This window comes from Penicillium coprophilum (assembly GCF_028826855.1).
Source record: "Penicillium coprophilum strain IBT 35676 chromosome Unknown utg000005l_segment0_segment0, whole genome shotgun sequence".
Taxonomy (NCBI): Eukaryota; Fungi; Ascomycota; class Eurotiomycetes; order Eurotiales; family Aspergillaceae; genus Penicillium; species Penicillium coprophilum.
In genome coordinates this window covers 1,511,548-1,531,991 of record NW_026622724.1, presented here as the reverse complement: position 1 = coordinate 1,531,991, position 20,444 = coordinate 1,511,548, and the positions used below count along the sequence as shown (strand labels likewise).

Sequence of the window (20,444 nt, the reverse complement as noted above, 5' to 3'; positions counted from 1 at the left end):
TTCAACGCTTTGAATAAAATCCCATTTAAGATTATATCATTCATTAGCCATGACGTGTAGTTTCTTTCTGCTCTTGTTTGAAGAAACCACGCATAGTCAAAGACGTATCAAGCCCAAACCTGTAGAATCGAGCCAGCAAGATATTTGATTATTCAAACTCCTTCCCCTGGCCCACGAACATTGTTCTCGTATGTCTGACCCGGTGATCCCCAGAAAAAGCTCGCTCTTTTACCATCCTTCTCCTTTCCACGTCGGAGCTCCTTCTCCCGCGCACGAACCCTTTGACTGTGGCTTTGGCTCTCCCGCTTTTTTGCTTTTTGTTCTGCTTTGGTCGAATCCTTTCCCGAGAACAAGTTTGTTAACCAAGTCATGGTCGCGTAGATAGATTCTGAAAATGCTGCGGTCCCCTGCCTGAGGTGGTAATACAGTATCAGCTTGGAGCTCAACTGCCTCGGCAGTTAGAATCACTGACAACGTACTTTGAACCGGCGCGAGATAACCGACACGCTCAGTGGTGACGAGATATTAAGGGGGCGTGGTTGATTTGTCTCGGAGTCTAGTTGACATGAATCTCGTAGGTTATAAACCGAGAAAGTCCTTTGTTTCGTAACCGATTTGGCCCCCAGATGAATTGCTGTTGACCCACATCAGATGCCCCACGAATGCAGTGAACTAGCCTGGTAGGTAACCCGAAATGGACACAATGTATACGGGAATGCACATAGTCCTGCAGAAGCCGCCGGACTCCACTCACACGACAGTACGTATCCTGATCTCTACTTGCATCTCCAGAACCGTGAACTTGAAGCCACGCCAACAGATACCGGACGAAGATGGAAATCTAGAAGCTCATTATGTCTGGACACGCCAGCAAATTTCTCTAACTTGAATCTCCTACAGAGGGATACAATACCACGAAAGAAATGACTGGAACATAGAACGAAAGTTATGGTTGTGATAGGGGAACGACATGACTTGCCGTGTTCTGTGCCGAACGGGAGCGAACCCTTGGCCGATGGTGGACACCGCCAGCTTCACGGACGACCTTGAAGCCATGAGTGAATGGTACTACCCAGCAAAGATATAACAAGCACTTTGGTCTTCCGTAGAGCGAAAAAAGTGGAATGATCAGTAGGAGATCCATCTTGTATTTGAAAGGTGGCTCCTAAGCTTCATCACCATGCTAACAATTTGGTCTTGACTCGCCGATAGTGAATGAAATTGAGGGAAAAAAACAGAAACAAAGTACAGGTCTTGAATGAAAAAGGAAAAGAGAATAAATACACATAGGTACTCAGCAAACAAACCAGAAATAGCGACCTTCATCCATAAAACGTCCCCGGAGATGGCTGGAATCCTCTCTTGGCTCGAGCACGCGACTTACGTCCCCTTAATGGCTTGAACCCCCGGAGGATTGCTTCCCTAAAAAACTGGTGCCATTTGGAGGCAATTGGACTTGAGCAACAGAGTTCTGCCTTTTCCGACTCAATTGTTTAGTCGTAGGGCTGGCTTTGCCTCGAACTTCATCCCTCAGCTCTTGATTTGCAGCGAGATATAACTTCTGCGAGCTCATGAGTGGAACGACAGAAGCCAAAACGACAGTCTCACTCTCCAAACAATACAATCCAGGGAAAATAACAAGGAAGGGATCATCTGGACGTGCGGCCCCGATTGGATCTTCACCACCCACCGGAAACTGGAATAAAGGATCCTCCTCGTGGACCCAACCGGTAAAATCAAATTCTGTCTCATATTTTCTCGTAGAAGTCTGGATCGGACGCCAGAATTCAATTGCCCTGTTAACAACGTTCGTTATCCTCTCTCTGAGCTCCTCATACTGGGGAGTCGGGAGAAACTCGTAGAGATAGTGGCACACATTGCGAACAAGAGAACTGGCCCTAGACCGAAGTTCAGCTTCCTGCCCATCACGGTCAATCGAAAGTAGAACGGATCGATAAAATTGCTCTCTTTTGTTGTCGCTTCTCGCGAGCTTATTGAGGCTCAGCCTAAGATGGCCGGTTTCGGATGGAAAGTGACTCGGTTGAAAGATTTCCTTGTCAATTTGCCTGGATAGAATGGCGAGCATCACGGCTAGACGCATTCCTTTCGCGGCTTCGGAATTCGAAGCACATAGGGGGACAGGCTGTCCTTGGAGGGCTCCATCTCGGATAAAAGTATCAGTATCTTGTCTGAGCTTCCTCCAGGGTTCATTGTTCTTCCAGGAAAGTTAGCTTCGGTTTTAGTCTAGCACATCCCAGGGTATAACTAGGAAGAAACTCACTCTGAGATGCCCTTCGTCCAGATCCTGTCGTAGGACGGTCCAGATCTCGCTCGTGGCAAAGTTCCAGAGGCCTGAAAAGCCATCTATTCTGAGCCCTAGAGTCAACACGCCGCAATTCTTTGCTTGGGGACAGTACTCACATTGACTCCTCGTCGATTTCGTGCTGTTTCAGGATGAAGGAGTCGATCTTTTCAAGCCTATTACGGGTCTCAAGCAATTTTCCATCAAGCGACTTCTTGTCTTGTTCAAGGTGCTTACTTTTCGCTTCTTCATCGGCAAGGCGGCTAGCGAGAGTTGCATCGCTTTTCTTCAATTCGTTGATCGATGCATCTTTTTCTTTAAGCATTATCTGAAACGAATCAATTTTCAGATTGTGTTGTGCGATCATTGACTTTGTGCTTTTTTCATCCTGAGATCTTGCCGATAACTGCGTTTGTAGCTGGCAATGAAGATCTTGATATCTCCGAGAGATCTCAGCCAAAGAATTATCCCTATCCTTGACTTCCTTGAGGAGGGCAACCACTTTTTTTCTGCAATCTCCTTCTGGGTGGCGAGGTTCTGATTCACTGCAGAAAATTTACCGATCACAAGCGATTCCTTCTCTTGGTGGGCTTTGATGTCCTTCTGCAAATTGGCCAGCTTTTCATCTCGAGTCCGAATTTGGCCCTCTAGGTCTTTGACCTTACTGTAAGTCGCGGATGCTTTCTGGATTTCGGGAGCCGAAAAAAGGACCTCAATGACTTTGTTCTTGAATGCATCTTCAGGTTCCACCGTGGTGGTGATCGACCCTCGAGGCGTGACAGTCTCAGTCGTTGTTGAAGACATGAAGAGAATAATGAATAAGACAGCGGAGTTGATTGAAATGAGTGAGATTCACCCGATGAGAACTGCCTTTATATATCTAATTTCTCCCATAAAAGCACCTACGTCTGCACAGAAACCATTGATGGTCGTAGACGAACGGCGAATTCACCTTTGCGCGCGCGAAAACAAGCCTCAATTCTGTAGAAGCTTGGAACTCCCCGGACGCTGAATTGTCTTGCATATGCAAGACACCGGGTTTCGAGCAACGTGTTTGGGAGCGAAAGGCTACCCACTTCCACTCTACGGTAGAATACAGGGGTTCAATGCCACTACGAGTCATGAACATTTCCTTGCATCCAATCGAAACCTCATTGTTAAGGAATACATTGCAGCAGAGTCGCCTCGCCAGGGCGATCGGTAATCCCTAAATAGGGCGGGGAAGACCTACGCTATTCGCAGCCAGGATTGTGAGGCAACTTGGCGTACAATAGATCAGTGTGACATGTAGGTAATATACGAGCCATTTTCCTGTCGCTTATGGCGGGTATACCTATTAAGTCCCTGGATCCGTGGCTAATACTACGAGCGACTATTGGGGCGATACGTAACCCTCTCATTCAATACTGCCTTACCGTATATTTCCTTGTCGCCTTCTTGGAGCATACATGGACACTTATTCCAGCTTTCCTTTTACTTCTATAGACGTAACATACAAAATGAAGTATCAAATGAAGTATAAAAAGATTGATTGATAGTATATATCAGAATTCATAGAAATGGGGAGATATACTGGCCTGGAACAAAATAATCAATTCTTATTATACCGTTCGTGAGGGATACTCACAGGTATAGTACAATTTAATACAGTTCAATTCAAAAACTCGATATGCTTTAATTGAATGCGGTTCAATTTGATAACGACATACAGAATTGGTTCTTGTTCGGAGTAAAGTGAGAGTGGACCTAAATACTTCCCGGCAATATTCAAGAAGAGAGCTATGTATCGCTAGTCCCAATAGTTGCTCGTACTGATACATCACTAGTTGCATGGGGCGAAGAATGAAGCGTATGAACGCTCTGTGTGTTCCGCCCCAGCACGGTCGCCTCACGTCCAGACCAATGGGAGTTGAATGAAATCAATGAATATGGGATTGCTACTGTAAATCCCAAGCCCTCTTTGTCTTCATATAAAATTCGTTATGGGATTTGTGCTGTGTACAGTAAGAACAAATGTGGAGGGTTTGATCCCGAAGAAAAGTATTGTGTATCCGCTGGGCTACTCGAAATTACCCAAGTCGGCCGAGATCAATTTCTCCCGATGGGGACGCGGTACAATTACCAAGAGACATGGGTGGTTGTGCTGGAATCAGCGGGTGATACCAGCGAAGAGCAGGGCTGAAAGTAATCAAGATTGCGAGCATCACGTATAGTATCGCGTGTCACGGCATTGAATAATGATACTGGTATGTGTTTGGCTTTGACATCAATGAAGTATCTCGCCGAGAGAGTTGAGCTCGGAGGGGCCAAGAATATTTGTACTTTGCTTTCCCAGACTGTCATAATTAGAAAGTCTCTCGTTCAGGGTACGCTCTGTATGCATCAAGCCTTTGGACTCTTTCCGGAAATATCTAAGCCAAAAACTAAGGTCAGTAGAGTGAGCACAAAAGGGGCATGGCTCGATTGTTTTATGGGTGATGCAAGTTTTGTTGGGAGGTAAAGCCGGACAACCGATTCCGGTCTTTTATCACCGTGTAGTCTCGTATACTAACATACATGGGGCCAACCTTACATCTTTTGCACTCCCAGTCATAGACGTGAAGGCTACGCTGGTGTCAAAAGACCTATGGATATGGAATGTCCTGAGTTACATCGGTGGAATGTGCTTCTCGCCTTCCCTCCGGGGCACGGGAAACATTCCTGACTTCCAACGTACCACTACCTCTAATCCAAATAGCAAGAACGGTTTAGGAAGCTCCCGCTATTTATGGCTAATGTGTATCATGCGTAACCGGCAACGCGACCCTAAAGCCGGCTCTGAACACCCGACACTTATCATTGGTGATATACGTTTGCGTAAAAGCTAGATTCGACCCTTATAACGCCTGTAGGATAAGAGTGAGAGAGACTCTGGGCATCTGAGAGCATTCAACAGGCTGCAAAATGTTGCAAAGTGATCCGGATGAGAGGTTGGTATATTTGGCTTGCCAGCATATCTTTCGTGGCCCTAACTCCCATGTGAGAAAATTAAAGACAGTCAAAGGGTTAATCAAACAAAACGAAGTTACCCTCACCGATATTCTACGAGAATATAATATCAATCGCACTAGCAAAGTTGCCAAAAAGCTTCTAGCTGAGGAGGTTTTCGATTCGACCTTGCAGGCTAAGATTCGATTTCCGGAGTTATTCGATGTGTCGCCTGCCCAGAGTGCTGAGAGGGAGACCTCAGAAGCGGAGGCTGCGAGAGAGGAGGCCAATACTGTGAGGGGTATCTCTGACAGCCAGCCTTCAACAGAAATGGCAATCGTCTCACACGCCCAAGTTGAAAGCGAGCGGACATTCGGTGGTAATCAATTGATTCCCGCGAGTTGCCCAGAGCAAGAAACTAGCACAACTCTCGCCATTCCATCACTATATCCGGTCTACATTAATTACCGGTGTCAGCATTTATTCTTGACGGCTATACAAGAACTGCTCGAAGAGAGTTGCTTCGAGTTTGGTCAGCTGCATTTTCCACATCTTCTAACGACGAAGGGATGGGACTGTCCCGAGGCGGCTGAAATTACCGAATGGACCAAGATACTGTCCCACAAGTCCACTCCGCCATTGAATAATCTCACCCCCGTTGACGAGTTCATTGGCTTACTCCGAGAACTCCGTCATTCTGCTGTGCACCGGCTTCGAAAAACCGCAGCTGGTGTTGAACGACTTGCTGAGAACGCACAGCTTTTTTTGGAAGCCTTGGAAGATTCAACTCGATCAGAGAAGGTCGAGAGTCTTCGGAGAGAGCTACGAACCGTGATTGAAGAGCTTCAGCGCAACAAAGATCTCCTGGAAAAAAGATTAGCAGCGCAACTCAAGGAGATACAAAAGAGGCGGAGTGAATTGGATGTTTGGGAGAAGAATGCGCGGGAAGGAATGACGAGAGAGGACTTACAATGTTCAAGGGATATCAGTGAACTTCTCGAAAGCGTTGTTCGGCGAGTCAAGTCAAAGGATCCAAAGGCAGCCGAGAATGAGCCAAGTGTGCCGGATGTATATTCGGATTCGTTGGAGTCTTTGGACTCGGAAGAAGAATTTCTGGATGCTGTTTGACGACACCGCAGCTTTAAGGCCTGTTTGAGAATTATGTATTCAGCGTTTTCGTTGTTTATCCCTGAAGTAAGGTCTAGTAGGGGTCCAATGATAGCCAGAATTGATAGATTAATTACATGCTTTTTCTCTTCTACTTCACCATCTCTGTACCAGTTAGTATACCCACCCCGAGCATCAATCACGTCCTTCGTACGCTAAGGCATAATTTCAATTAACTACCCTGCCCTCTCTTTAGTAATAGCATCATAAGCCCCTAATGATATACAGCGTATATTATCATATTCCTATTATACTGAGGGTAAATACGCTGAATCGAGTCCTTTATTAGAGTGGCGTATCTGGCAAGCAGACGCCAGCTCAGCAGCCATCAGGCTTATTAAGATATAGACAGGGATAAGGCTTGGTACCCCGCCGGCTCGAACATTACGGAAGTTGAGTTAGACAGCCACGAACTTGATACTTTGTCAAGAGCCCTTGTCGAGCTTATTGATTTATGGCTATGGACTCTTCAAGCCTCCAAGTCTCCGATGAGTTAGCCCACATCGTCTGGGCATCACACATCCTGTCGTTCTTCAACTCTAACACTATTACCGCACCGGAAGAGCCTCTACAATCCGACCAGGAAATAAATGATGACGACGCAGCGGACTTTGACAATGACCTGAACCGGGACTTGGAAAGCATAGATGCTGGGCTTCTAACAGCTAGCAGCGAGGCGCTCGGTCGGAAATTCCTCGATTGCGTCTGTGAACTTCTAGCGCACGCCAAAGGGGGAAGTTTCGTCACAGCTGCTGCGCTCCGGGAAAAAGAAGATGAAGTTGAAGTTGATATTGCTCAAAACAATGGTCTTGACGCGGAGGACCGAACTTATTTAGATTTATTGGAGCTGTTTCTTGCCTTGCAAGCTGATGGTAAGGCCAACCTCTCTGAATAAAGCTCGCTCTAACCATGACGTTCAGGTATCTCGCCTCAAGTCCTCGCCGAATCCTCCCACGATTTTTTAGAACGGACTATTGCTTACAGTGCAGAAAGAGTAGACAGCCAGGCTGAAGCCGTGGTTAAGCTTTTGAAAGAGTCGCCATACCGGTCTTCACAGCAATGGCAATCAGGAGAACATACTGCAAACACATGTTTCCTTAGCTGCTGCCCCGCTGCACAAGAGCCAGTCTCCACCAAAACGCAGGCCCTCCTTCTGGAGTTCTTGAATTTTGATTTGTGGCGCTCAGCGTCGTCGACCGCACAGGATCGAGATAACCAAAGGCGTAGGATAGTGGAGCTGGCAGCTACCACCACTCAACCACCACAGACCGCACGGGCTGCACGGGAGGCACTCGAGAGAATGGTTCCTTCTGTTGATCCACGTAAGATCATTCAAATGTGGCGTGTTCTAGCGAGGCCAATCACCAGTCTCCAAATTCTCTCCCAGATAGCGCGGCTACTTCCTAATTTCCGGGCTGTTTCCTTCATTTTATTATCACCGCCCTCCTCTTTCAAGCTCCAGAATCGCCAAATTCCGAGCATTTCGCAAGCTTGGAAGCACTTAGGTCTGTCTTCCAGTTCAGAAGGGCGTATCCTGCCTGCCCAGATTTGTAAAAACCATGTGTTTAAAAAGAAATGCCGCCGCAACCTCTTCATACATTGTGAGATTCAGCTTTTGACACGCTATGAGGCACAACCGTCGCTGCGCCCGACACTGGATTATTTTGGTTGTAGCAAAAAAACTTGTTACCTTTGCGAGTCATTTCTGGCCCTGTCGTCGTTAAATTTCCGCACTCGTGGCCGACACGGAAAGTGCCATCCTCAATGGGCCGTCCACTCGAACGATACCGAAAGCATAAGACACAGGCTAAAAAGCTTGTGCGAAATGATAAAACAGAAGATAAAAGCGAGACTCCAGCCACATCAATCCCCTCCGCCAGTTACCATCGATCAATCTTCTGCTGTATCTGTCCTAAAGACTTTGGATTTGCTTGAAATCACGCGGCAGAAGAAGAATAGAGAGATTGCTGATAAGAAAGGTCAGGAGCTACGTGAGCAGATGCAGATCCTGTAAGACTATCGTAGACCAAGCACAAGAGCGGTTTCCTAACAGTCATGCAGCCTAAATCCCAGATCCGTCGGCCCGCCGGAAGTTTGGTACTGGGACTTAAGGACGCTCTGTGTGATGTGCCAAGCTTCATGTGCGAGAAGATGTACCCGATGTCGAGCCATATGGTATTGTTCCAAACGGTGTCAAAGGCTCGACTGGCCAGCTCACAGACTTTTGTGTTCTCAATACCTCAAATTTCTAGATACTCGCCTTTCAAAGGATCACAGACTCGGCATCTGGTTCCCTAAGGACACAAACCAACCAGAACTCATCTGGGCCCCTATATTCTCCCCAGAATCGGGCTTCCACTATCCCAACTTTGACCGATACATTGGCCCAGAATATCCTATGCTCTGGACTATCCCATTCGCGGCAAACACAAGAAGGGGGGTAGAGCTCGACCACTTTCTCACGATATATTATTGCGACTGGGATCAACTCACCAATAAATCTGTCCGTACCGCTGTGGAGGTTTGTCAAGGCATGACAGTCCCCCACGACGTTGAAGGCCATTATGTGGTGATGAGCGGCCAGCGTGGATCGTATACGGGTACTCCCAACCATACGTTCTCGGACATGAGTCTTGCCGACTTCCGACATGCGCTTGACTGGTTTAGCACATATTTTGACACAACCCTTCGTGAGACACCTAGCGGTAGTTCCGTGCTTGCTGTCAAGATCAGCCATCCCATGGAGGAAACCTTACATGGTCGGGAGCTTTTCACATCCGTGGATGTTTCTTGCAATTTTCCAAGTACTAGCGACGTGTCTCCCATATCACAAGTTTTGGGCCTTCCTTTGAGGGTATGCCAGCTTGATTATGATGATTTAGAGCGAGCCACCAATTTGGTCGACGGAGTCATCGAGAAGAGCTGGACGAACCGCTTCGCCCGAGTACTGATGACAGATATTGATCTGGAATCTGACAATTGGGGTAAAACCCGACGTGGCTTGGATCTTGACGGGAGTGTCTTGCTTCTACGGGAGGATCAGGCGGATTTGAATCTCACGTTGGCGAAACGCTTAATTTGTTACTGCCTTGATGTGCTGAAGCCTCTTTTCGAAAGGGCAATCTTGGGGGAGATATCTCGTCAAGACGTCCTGGATGAGATAACATCTGAAAAATTTAGCGTCTGGAAACCGACTGATGCTTCTACGGACGTTGGGGTTGAGCCAAGGCCGGCACGTGGATTTGTTAGGAGGATAGGGTCAATAAGACGAGAGTATGAAAAGTAGCATTCCCATGTGCTTAATGTGGTGGATACGATACTACAATAAAAACGAGAATCTTGCATGTTCATGTGTTTCTTATGCGATCATGTTTGGGTCTTACGTTCTACCCTAGATCTGGTTGCTTGGGGGGCCGTTCTTCGTGTATCTAAGGGGTTTTCTTCACATCTGATTGGGGAAGGGCTTACTGGGCCCTGCTCTTTCAGCCATCGGCCTAGACTAAAAACCCGAAGCCCGCTACGAGCTTTAAGAATAGGCCTGAAATCCGACCCTTTTAAGGGTCGAGTCGGGTCAGGTTTCGGGTTTTTTCCAAAAGCCTGAACTGTTCACCGTTCAACCGCAATACACCCCATCATCTTCTTCATCAATCCTTTCCCGGGACATTCTCATCTCGTCAAGATCGCATGTCGTCAACCAAAGATCCCATAGCAGCAACGAACAACCTTTCATCCATCTCGGAAAGATGTCATATTGATCAATTTCAGGCCACGCTTCGAGGACCTTCACAGACTGAACTGTCTTGTATCTTTCGTTATCGGTGTCTTGCTCTCAGGCCTCCGTCAAAGTGTCCAGCAGCATCTGTAGGCATTCTCCATCAATGAGATACTTGACGACAGCGGAGAAGCGGGCGTCAGAGTGGAGGGAATAAGTGGTGCGATGGATGACATATCCCCAGGTCCGAGGAGCTTTTATTCTGTCATACAGCTCATTTGTGGGTGCAGATAGAGGAGCCAAAGAAGCCAAACCATGTTGTGAAAGTTTGAAAGGGAAGGATGGAAAGTCCCAAAAGATTCCCAAGGAGAAGAAGAGACGGAGAGCTATCGACTTCGAGCGGTCGGTCTAATCATTAGTATGTAGATCTTAAATTGAAGCGTATCAAATTGAAGCATAAATTGAAGTTCATGAACTAATAGTATATCGAATTGAAAGTTACTGAATCAATCTTAGCATATCAAATTAAAGTATACAACATAAATTGAAGTAACCATCTTCCTATCCCCTATTCGGGTTCTGTTCCACAGGACGCAATTTTTCACACACAATTTCTCGGTTTTAGGTATCTTTTGTATGAGTATACTATACAAAAAGTACCTGGAAGGAAGTATTAACAATATTCTGAAAACTTGGCCTCTCTTTACCGTCGAAATGGTAGAAGGGAAGATAAAAGCTCTAGTAAATAATATTAGTCTAGTTTAATTGATCTAGTACTAAGATCAGTCTACAATATATATACTAGAAAATTAAGGAGTCGAATGCTCTCATGACCGTGGAATGATCTATCGGATTGTTTTCGTCGGGAATAGATGTACTATAGGAAGCACTAGATCGTCAAGTGGTGTACTACCTCGGGCATTGAACTAAACAGGTCAGTACCTTTCGTTCTGACGCATTCCTGAATACAAAGCCCAGAGAGCGGGGTTTAGCGGACTCTTGGCCTTTGGACGTACTAGTCGCGCTAGTGTAGATTCCAACGTCTGATTAAGTCCGCTAAATCCGACTTAAGTGTTCAAGATATCCATACTCTCGAACAATACAATTGATCAACATGGAGTTAAATCTTAATCCCATCTGTGGAAACACATTTAAAGAGTGCGAACCTTCCGTGTGTAACCCGCCCTTCCGTTCATGAACACTTTCTCTCTGAACATACACATCTTCCAGCCTCCACACAATGTCTATTCCCACCCGAACCCTTGGTCGTAACGGCCCTAAGGTATCTGCTGTTGGCCTGGGCCTGATGAGCATCGGTGGAGCATACGGTGCAGCAGGTTCCCTCGATGAAAAGGTCGCTTTCCTGGAACATGCGCATGCGACTGGACAGCGGTTCTGGGATACGGCCGATTTGTATGCAGATAGCGAAGATATCGTTGGCGAATGGTTCAAGCGCTCTGGAAAGCGTGAGGATATTTTCCTTGCTACCAAGTTCGCGGTCCAGCGGGACCCCGACGGGGGCATGAGTATCCGCTCTGATCCCGAATATGCCAAACAAGCTTGCGCAAAAAGTCTTGAAAGACTTGGTGTTGATACCATTGACTTGTATTACTGTCACCGAGCGGATGGAGTCACGCCTATTGAGAAGACTGTCGAAGCGATGGTGGAATTGAAGAAGTAGGATGATGCTACCCCCCTCCCTTCTCCAATATGCTTATATAGACATATCGCTAATGCGTTGGTTCCATAGCCAAGGGAAGATCCGATACCTCGGCCTCTCTGAAGTTTCAGCAGCAACCCTCCGTCGCGCCCATGCCGTCCACCCGATTACCGCGTATCAAGTGGAGTACAGCGCCTTTGCACTGGATATCGAGTCCCCCACTGTCGACCTCTTGAATACCTGCCGTGAGCTGGGTATTGCAGTTGTGGCGTATAGCCCCGTCGGCCGCGGGGTATTGACCGGAGAAATCCAGTCCTCTGCTGATATCCCCGAAGGTGACTTCCGTCGCATGGTCCCCAAGTTTTCTGAGGAGAACTTCCCCAAGATCTTGGAGCTAGTGAGCGGGCTAAAAGCTGTGGCTCAAGCGCATGCGAAAACTCCTGCACAGGTTGCTATTGCATGGCTCCTTGCCCAGGGATCGGATATCTTTCCCATTCCAGGAACCAGGTCCCCCAAGAGGGTTGATGAAAACACTGCGTCTGCTCTGCTGGAACTGACCGAAAAGGAGGTTCAGGATATCCGGGACTTGGTAGAGCGAACGGAAATTGTTGGAGCTCGGTATCCTGCTAGGTAAGCTACTTTTTGTCGTCAATGAGTGGGGCTCACTACTGACTGTTACCACAGGATGATGGCCAATATCTTTGCCGATACACCGCCGCTGTAGACGGATCGCAGTTGCTTGATATTGAATAGGATCTTTAGGACTGACAGTCAGTTCGATTATTGTGCCAGTTCTTCATACAACCGGATTCAAGTATGATAGTCTTTGATCATCGCTGATATCGAAGTAATTTCATGATCACCATGTCCAAAGACCAAGCGTTGTCGCATTCTTCCTTTAGAGAGGGATTCCGTTCAGAGTACTCCAAGTCGTTTATTATGGAGATCAAATTGTCTTCTTAATGAGATTCGTTTCTATCGATGATACGAAGCTGATATCTGGCACATCGAAGGCAAAGCTCATCCAAAACTATTAAAAAAATCCCCCAAGCACTTGTAAGCTCTATTCAACCATTAGTTACAACGGAAACACTTCAGTGGGAGGTTGAAGCACAGTCGTCGCTCGACGAATCAGCACAGCTGGCTCGTAGCGGAGGATTTCCAGTTGATGCATAAAATCAAACGCAGAAGGTTCCGGGAAAGAGATAGATCCAGACCCAACCCAGATTTCATTTGGTTTGATTTCCATGACTGCGGGAACCAGCTCTTTCACCGATGGCGGCTGACCGTCCAGCGGCGAGGGAATGACGCGAAGATTTAACACCTTGACAGCCTGGTCCTCCGTGGGAAGGATGCTCGATGGAGTGAAATTGAATTTGATGATCTTCTGCCCAAGCGGCTTCTCGACATAGCCCTCTATTATGTTTGATCCAGTCTCCATGTTGAAGAAAGGATATCCGAAACGCTTGGGGTAGCCGTATTGCTCACGGCCGACGAAGGTGCCGGATTCGTTGTTTAGAAGCACAAGGAGGAAAAAGCTAGAGACTTTGCCTTTGTAGGTCACGTCGACGGAGTGAATGTACTCTTTGTATGGGCCCAAGGTGCTCATGCCATAGTCGACTAGCATGGCAGAAACCAATGGTTCATCTTCTAGCTCGAGGACATCGGGAACCAGATGGCTGATACTTGCAGGTGTGACTCGGTAGGAGATCTTAAGGAAAGTTACATCGCTGTAATGATAGGGCATCGGCGCGTACGGGGGAGCAAATTGGGGGATGGCATCAGCTTTGACGGGGAGAGTTCCGAAAGGCATTTCCAGGGATCAACGCGGGCAAAAAGAGAGAAACAAGACTGAAAGTTTCGTGAAAGTACCTTGAAATTTTCAAATAAGTTCGACTATCAAGTCCTTTTATACTTTCTTTCTAGGATATGTTGTTGCATTTACATGTCTACACTAGCATCGGCTGTTACGATCCACAACGCCTGGGAATTTTGAAACGCCGCAAATTGCGATAATAGATCCAGAGAGCTCCCATCTGGAATTTGAGAATAATATCATCTGGCACACTTCGGGTGAAGGATCAGCACGTTGTACTCCCCCAAGCAAAAGTTCTGTCCATGTAGATCCCGCCGATCAGAATCAGCCCGCGCTAGTTTTCAAATACTTCTTTTTTCAAGATGAGCGAGTACAATAAATTGATCACTTGTGAATTCCTCATTCTGACGAGATATGGCATATGACTTCAAATACTTGTGAATTAACATTTACTACTATATCAAGTCTGCTGTTGATTGAAATCATGGGAAATATGTAAATTCATATAGTATCAAGTATATAGTGAGTGTATCAAAGAGCGTAATTGAAAATTAGCCGATTTGTAGCCTTCCAAGGTTGGAAAATCCCCAGGTTCTTACCAAGCGAAGGTATGAAGAGGTAGGTCGGAACCTAAGCGATGGGAACCAAGGTTACGGTGTGGGGGATGCGGGTAATAGATCCACCCTAAACTCTATTGCTGACACGATTACGGGCTTGAGAGCTTCTAGGGAACCCCTTGGGATCTTACATACCTAAAGGTTGCCTCGGAACGTCATAGATATGCACAACCGGGGCTATCAGGACCCCGGAGCTTCTCGGTGGGCGGATAGACATCTGACTCCTGAACATCACATGAGAGTGTAAATCTGACTTAGGTGCCGTATATATAATCTTGAAAGGCCCGGCTAGGTGAAGGAATTCTACTGACTTCTCAAAATGTCTCACATTATATGTATCAGCTGCAGCCATTAAAGTATGGCACCAACCTATTAATCTTGCTCTCTTCTGCGATATATGCACCCCCCAAATGCCGACCAGACATGTCTCATTTGAAAGAACTCTTTTCATCGGCTGCTCTAGTGACCGCGACAGGCCCCTTCTCCGCGTAAGCGGGGTCAACAGCGTCAATGTAACCGTCACTTCCAGCACTTCCAGCAACATCCTCATCTTCCACAAAGTCCTTGGGCTCCATCCATCCAGACGCCTTCTTCATATCAGGCGGGGGAAAGCCAGACAAGACAAGTAATAAACGCCGAATCCGATGATAAGGCCGGTGGGGTAAGCGATATAGTAGAATCGCTTGATACCTAGAGGGGCCTTGACGCCCATTTGGAAAAGGAAACCATAGAAGTTCGGCGCAATAGCAATAATGTAGGCCAAGAAGGCGCGCGGGTTGAATCCGTGGAAGTATCGATATGGACTTGGTTTTGAGACGTAGAGGGCTGGAATGTTGAGTAGACCGCGGCGGATCAGGTAGTAGTCGCAGATGAGAATGCCGGTAATTGCGGATAGGAAGATTTGGTAGGAGGAGAGGAATGTGATGAAAATTGAGGCTGATGAGAGGAGATACCAGGGACAAATGGCGTAGGAGAGGACTGGTGGGTTTGGTTGTTAGTTTTTGGGTTAAGGTAAGTGGGATTGTGCGAGCTTTCTCTCTCTTACCGGCACAGATGAAAAATCCTCGTTTGACTGAAATGTATCTTGGTAATAAAGCTGCGATATCGTTACCCGCACTAATTTTTGTTAATGTTTGGCGTAAAAATGTGCGAGAAGGAGGTTCTTACGGGATAGAGTTCTCGAAGATGGCAGAGAAAACAGTCGAATAAACGAATGCCAGAGCAATGAAGGCACAAGCTGTGCGATTGCCAGAGGTGTACCGCTCCCCTTCCATCAATTTATCCAAGAAGTTCAGCGGGTTCCAGATGAGCTAGAGAATTCTGTCAGTTTAAGCTCTCAAACGGGTCATTTGTTACAACAAACCTCTCCAAAGATCTCCTTGCTAGCCGATGCGATAAGGTTGCCTATAATAGCAACTAAGAAATTCGACAGAGGGAAGCTGATAAACTGGCCGATGAGGACGTCATTAGGCTTTGTAGCATATCGCTGGAGATCGGACGCGTTGGAAATGAAAGTTCCACAGCTTGCGAGTCCCAAGAAGAAGAATTTGAAAATTAGGTAGCTTTTCTCTGTCCCCTGGATCTTCGAGGGTGCATTGATTGACTTCAGAGAGCCACCGGCGAGAGATACAGTCCATCCCAACATAGCAAAGGCTGCACCAAAGTATACAGCAACTTTGGCATAGACCAGCGACTTCATCTTTGGTACAGGCACCACCAAAAATGCGCAATTGATAAACCTGCCGAGACTGGTCAGCAATAGATCAAGTATCGAGATACGAGTCATAGTACCAATAGACGAAGAAACACATCATTTGTGCTGAAGTCAAAGCCGACTTAGATCCCATCTTATCTGGAATTCTTTCAATAGAAGGGAATATAGCATGGAGAAAGACACTAGAGAGGAGTGTCAATAGCCACACCTCCGGTGCTTTCCTCGCTGAGGAAAACGTGATAAGATGTAAACTCACTATAAACATTGCCCTCCCTGAACGGAATTGACTCCATTCCATACAATTGACATAGCCGCACGATTAAACGTCGGCCACAGTGCTCCCCAGTGCCCAAAGCTGGCACGACAAAGTACAGGGAACGGAATGCGGTACATAGCACCACCACGCCCGTTCACAGCCATCAAGGCACCGGCAAGAATCTGGCCACCGAAAGAGCACCCGATGGCTTCCCACATGGTCAGTCCCATAGACATGCCCGTGGAAGCTGTGTACAAATTGCTCACGTTCGCAGTGGCAGAGAACCAGAACATCATGTAGGTGATTTGGGACCATGTTCGATCTTTTACTGGTGTTGGTCGGATCGAGTCATTGTCAAGCATGTCCACCGGACGAAGAATCCCATCTCGCTCTGTTCTTTTCACGGTTAGAAGCTCATCGAGCCGTGATAGTTTGGACATTGTGGATTTGGTGGGGTCGAATGTGGAGAAAAAGAGGAAGAAGGTAGAGATGGTGGAATTCGAGTGCTGATCTTTTAGTGGCGAAGTCGGAACTTTAATAGGGAGAAGTACGCGCAGAAAATATGATTTCTAGGGTTATTGAGTCCTTTCAAGTTCATAGGCCTGATAAGCCATGAACTCCAGTCTACAAAAACACTATGCAGCGTCGACGATATCTCCGAGAATCCCCAGTGTCAATGTAACAGGTCTATCTTGGCTTATCATCTCAAGCATGTGGGCGTAGATAGCCCGGCGATTGCCATTCGATGCTTGTCCGACGGTTCCCGGTGGACTTGACGAGACAATCCCGCCAAATTGATTGCGGGGGAAGAACGATGGATAAATTCACGAGCATCCTCGACTTGGTATTGGTCATATTGCATAGCCATGACTCTGGAATATACTCAAGTCGAACTCCTGACGCTAAACGGACCAGAATACCGCCGGGTGTCCACTGCTCCTCCGCGCCCACCAACCGATGATGAGATTCCAATCATAGATCTCGCCTTTATCGACCGGGATCTAGAAGCGAGAAAGATCATCGCCTCGAAAGTCAGAGCAGCGGCCGAGAACACGGGCTTCTTCTATATCAAAAACCACGGGATACCAGAAGACCTCATTCAGAGAGCTCTATCCCAGGCAAAAGCGTTCTTTGACCAACCAATCGAAAAGAAACAATTAGCCTCGAGCAACACACAAAAGAACCCAGATGGATGGCAGGGACTGGGAAGCAGTCAAATCAACAAAACCGAAACAAGGGGTAAATACTCCCCTTTCACCGCGGGGCACATGTATCATACCTAGGTATTACCGATGGCTGACAAAGAACATCCTCAGATCGAAAAGAGACATTCTCTCTGCGCTACAACCTCAGTAACGATCCAACTGTCTCCGATCCGGACACACTAACCACCGGTGATGGCTTTTCATGGGACACAACAAGCCATCTCCCTGGGTTCCAGGAAACAACAATTGAATTTTTCCAAAGCCGTCTCACGCTCGCGCGCAAGATTATCCGTATCTTCGCTCTTGCTCTAGGCATGCCGGAAGATTACTTTGACGAGGTCATCACAAACCCCGGTGCAGATGGGCTGTACACACACTACCCCGCTGCACCAGTCGAGACACTCGGAAACAACGAGGATGTCGATGTCGGCATCGGATCACATACCGATATCCAGTGCGTCACTATTTTGTGGCAGGATATGTCCGGCGGCTTGCAGGTTCTGTCTGGCAGTGATGAGTGGCTCGATGCTCGGCCTATCCCTGGCACGATGGTGGTTAATATTGGCGATTTACTGCAACGTCTGTCGAATAATAGGTTCAAGTCCACGGTGCATAGAGTTTATAATCGTCAACCTACCTCGCGGTACTCGATGCCTTTCTTCCTGGGTTTCAATCCGGATTCGGTTTGTGAGGTTGTGCCTTCGTGTATTGATGAGAGCCATCCGGCGCTTTATGGGCCTGTATCTAGCGGAAAGGTAAGTCCTATCCATGCCATGCCCCCATCTGTACTTGCTCGATATTGGATGTACCTGACTTGCACGTCTAGTGGCACCGGAACCGACTTGAACTCGCTCACGGAAAGCCAATTTCTGATTGAAGATGAGAATAACTCAGAGAGATATGTATTCCAGTTTAATTTATCCTCAAATATTACACGCGACTTGTATATATTTCAAAATTGTTGCATAGAGCCATTCATCCCGTCCCAATCAGACGCGGGCATCGAGTCAATAAACCGAAATGGAGCCCAGTCTGCGACCGACCCGGGGTATGAATAAAATGTGTCATCGGGAACTACCGCCACCTTCGAATCCAAAAAGTCCTTTGCCTTCTTCTGCACGACATTCGTGGCCCAGCTAAACACCCCTTCAATGCTTCTGGGAATCCTAGCCTGCGTCCGAACATCTTCCATCAACGTATATGTTGCGTGCACATCCGATATACTCGAGCAATACTCTGCTAGGGTGACGCCCGCATATGCGGTAAGCAGGTAGTCGTATGTTGGTCTAACAAACGCAGTTTCCGCAGTACAGAGGACAAGAATCTCTCTCAGTACCAGCTGAGCATGACGAATGACCGTTTGGGTCAGTTCGTTTATACGCTCGTTGCGCATCAGCGAGTCCGGAGACATGACCTGATTTTGCTTCGCTAATTCCCATCGAGACAATATGAGAGATACACAAGAGTGTGCCCACCTCAATACGTTGTTGCCTTCTGTATTCGGAAGTCAGGTTAGAAAGAGCCTCGAAGATTCAGTTAACATGCTCACCTCCAAGATATTTCCGTCCCCATCTGTTGACCATCTCCCAGGCTTCTGGCACTGAGCTGACGGTGTGATAGATTGCTTCGTATAAATGAATATAGAGCTTGAGCTCTGCTGCAATGATTTGATCGAATGTTTCGAACCCGGGGTACTTGACAATCTCCGTCCACGGATGAAGACGCTCACATGGAACTACGGATGGCCGACCGGTGCCAATTGCATATCTTGAGCTCTAGTCAGATTCAATGTCCACCTATCACTGTAAGTTTGAAGAGTACGTACTTCAGATGCACCAGCGACGCCTGGATCCACATCCTGCACATGTTCCGACTTGTCTCATCGTACAAACCCACGAGGGACACAAGCTCAGATAGAGGAAAACTGAGCATGCAGTGGGTGATAGTCGTACTGCTCATCAGCCAGCTATCAATATATCTCCCACCTGGCACGAGAGGCCCAAAACTCCACGCACTGAAGATAAGCATGCCGTGTATGGTGGAGATATCGATTGGTGTATCCAGAGTCTTCCTGCCCAAGTGGGTTTTGACCAATGTATGAAGGGTTACGTGCAAGTTTGTGCGGTTCAGACCAGCCGTTGCTCGGATACCTGCTAGAAGACACATGGCGAAGAGCAGAGGATGATTCTCCTTGAGATCCGTCAGCGTTTCATGCGGAAATGGGTACCAGGATGCTATTTGCTCGAAGCCATGCTGGAAAACACTGGCGAAATTATCCGAGTCCAAGCCCATCTCGGTCATATTTCCCCGAAGCGAATCGTTTTCCCCGGTCGTTACGGGCTCGGTGATTAGACTTCCGACGTGGCGGACCACTGTGATTGGTGCTGGCTGGATGTCGGTGGTTGCCGATATATCTGTCGCTGATGGCACGTGCATAGTGGCTTGACTATTGATATCTTTTCTCGGGTTTAGGCTACTGCTCGTCCCACGCGGCTCATTCGCTGGATCTCTTGTCAAGGACCGGTCATTGCTGAGCAGGTGAGATTTTAGTAATTCTTTCATCTCAGAGAGTGAGGCTTCGATAGCATCAAGCCTGGTACGTATCAGTCAGTAAACAGAGGCTCAGTCTATACAAACAGAATTCTAAATACCTGGTTGCACAATTGCATCCAAAAGGCTGATCGGGAATCCTCTCTGGTCTACCAATAGACCCCGAATCCGGACTAGTGATAGCAGAAGTAGATGGAAGAGAGCATTCAAGCCTATTTAGTGTCCGATTAGTCCCTAAAATTCTTCAATAAATGATAAGGCTCAATTAGGCCACCTACCTTAGAGAGATGCACCGAGCACATTGCCTCGAACCCGGAAGAACCTCGCATCGTGTTTTCAAGCGCCGACACGGCTGGCAGGACAGAATTCTTCTTTTGCTCGGCATTTCATCAAGTGGGATCTCCCATGGGATCACAAGATATTACGAAGTTAACCTGAAATTCGATGTTCTCCGCGGCTTATCTGGGGTCAACAGGAC

The 20,444-nt window shown here is 47.3% G+C and overlaps 9 protein-coding genes across 9 annotated transcripts; 4 read left to right on the top strand and 5 right to left on the bottom strand.

Annotated features, from left to right (window-relative positions):
- Positions 1-152: 152 nt before the first annotated feature.
- N7500_008177 (uncharacterized protein) lies at positions 153-371 on the bottom strand (the record flags this gene model as incomplete). Its single annotated transcript, XM_056679321.1, has 1 exon — positions 153-371. The coding sequence occupies one exon, from the start codon at positions 369-371 to the stop codon at positions 153-155; it is 219 nt and encodes a 72-aa protein (XP_056529693.1).
- Positions 372-1,390: 1,019 nt separating this feature from the next.
- Positions 1,391-3,106, bottom strand: N7500_008176 (uncharacterized protein; the record flags this gene model as incomplete). The annotated part of the gene is made up of 4 exons (XM_056679320.1): positions 1,391-2,215; positions 2,282-2,369; positions 2,422-2,839; positions 2,863-3,106. 4 exons carry the CDS (start codon positions 3,104-3,106, stop codon positions 1,391-1,393), a joined length of 1,575 nt encoding a protein of 524 aa, XP_056529692.1.
- A 2,139-nt stretch (positions 3,107-5,245) lies between these two features.
- N7500_008175 (OmpH family outer membrane protein) lies at positions 5,246-6,397 on the top strand (the record flags this gene model as incomplete). Its single annotated transcript, XM_056679319.1, has 1 exon — positions 5,246-6,397. One exon carries the CDS (start codon positions 5,246-5,248, stop codon positions 6,395-6,397), a length of 1,152 nt encoding a protein of 383 aa, XP_056529691.1.
- Positions 6,398-6,890: 493 nt separating this feature from the next.
- N7500_008174 (uncharacterized protein) lies at positions 6,891-9,722 on the top strand (the record flags this gene model as incomplete). The annotated part of the gene is made up of 4 exons (XM_056679318.1): positions 6,891-7,308; positions 7,357-8,446; positions 8,498-8,577; positions 8,689-9,722. 4 exons carry the CDS (start codon positions 6,891-6,893, stop codon positions 9,720-9,722), a joined length of 2,622 nt encoding a protein of 873 aa, XP_056529690.1.
- Positions 9,723-11,388: 1,666 nt separating this feature from the next.
- Positions 11,389-12,532, top strand: N7500_008173 (Aldo/keto reductase; the record flags this gene model as incomplete). The annotated part of the gene is made up of 3 exons (XM_056679317.1): positions 11,389-11,825; positions 11,899-12,438; positions 12,493-12,532. 3 exons carry the CDS (start codon positions 11,389-11,391, stop codon positions 12,530-12,532), a joined length of 1,017 nt encoding a protein of 338 aa, XP_056529689.1.
- Positions 12,533-12,886: 354 nt separating this feature from the next.
- N7500_008172 (acetoacetate decarboxylase family protein) lies at positions 12,887-13,621 on the bottom strand (the record flags this gene model as incomplete). Its single annotated transcript, XM_056679316.1, has 1 exon — positions 12,887-13,621. The coding sequence occupies one exon, from the start codon at positions 13,619-13,621 to the stop codon at positions 12,887-12,889; it is 735 nt and encodes a 244-aa protein (XP_056529688.1).
- Positions 13,622-14,669: 1,048 nt separating this feature from the next.
- On the bottom strand, positions 14,670-16,651 carry N7500_008171 (nucleobase cation symporter-1 family protein; the record flags this gene model as incomplete). The annotated part of the gene is made up of 7 exons (XM_056679315.1): positions 14,670-14,828; positions 14,876-15,219; positions 15,287-15,357; positions 15,409-15,551; positions 15,605-15,980; positions 16,033-16,137; positions 16,212-16,651. 7 exons carry the CDS (start codon positions 16,649-16,651, stop codon positions 14,670-14,672), a joined length of 1,638 nt encoding a protein of 545 aa, XP_056529687.1.
- A 426-nt stretch (positions 16,652-17,077) lies between these two features.
- Positions 17,078-18,293, top strand: N7500_008170 (isopenicillin N synthase family dioxygenase; the record flags this gene model as incomplete). The annotated part of the gene is made up of 3 exons (XM_056679314.1): positions 17,078-17,450; positions 17,528-18,171; positions 18,243-18,293. The coding sequence occupies 3 exons, from the start codon at positions 17,078-17,080 to the stop codon at positions 18,291-18,293; spliced, it is 1,068 nt and encodes a 355-aa protein (XP_056529686.1).
- Positions 18,294-18,368: 75 nt separating this feature from the next.
- N7500_008169 (transcriptional regulator family TF) lies at positions 18,369-20,008 on the bottom strand (the record flags this gene model as incomplete). Its single annotated transcript, XM_056679313.1, has 3 exons — positions 18,369-18,910; positions 18,966-19,183; positions 19,242-20,008. Coding segments are annotated over 3 exons (1,527 nt in total), but the record flags the coding sequence as incomplete, so codon positions are not given.
- Between the last annotated feature and the right edge of the window lie 436 nt (positions 20,009-20,444).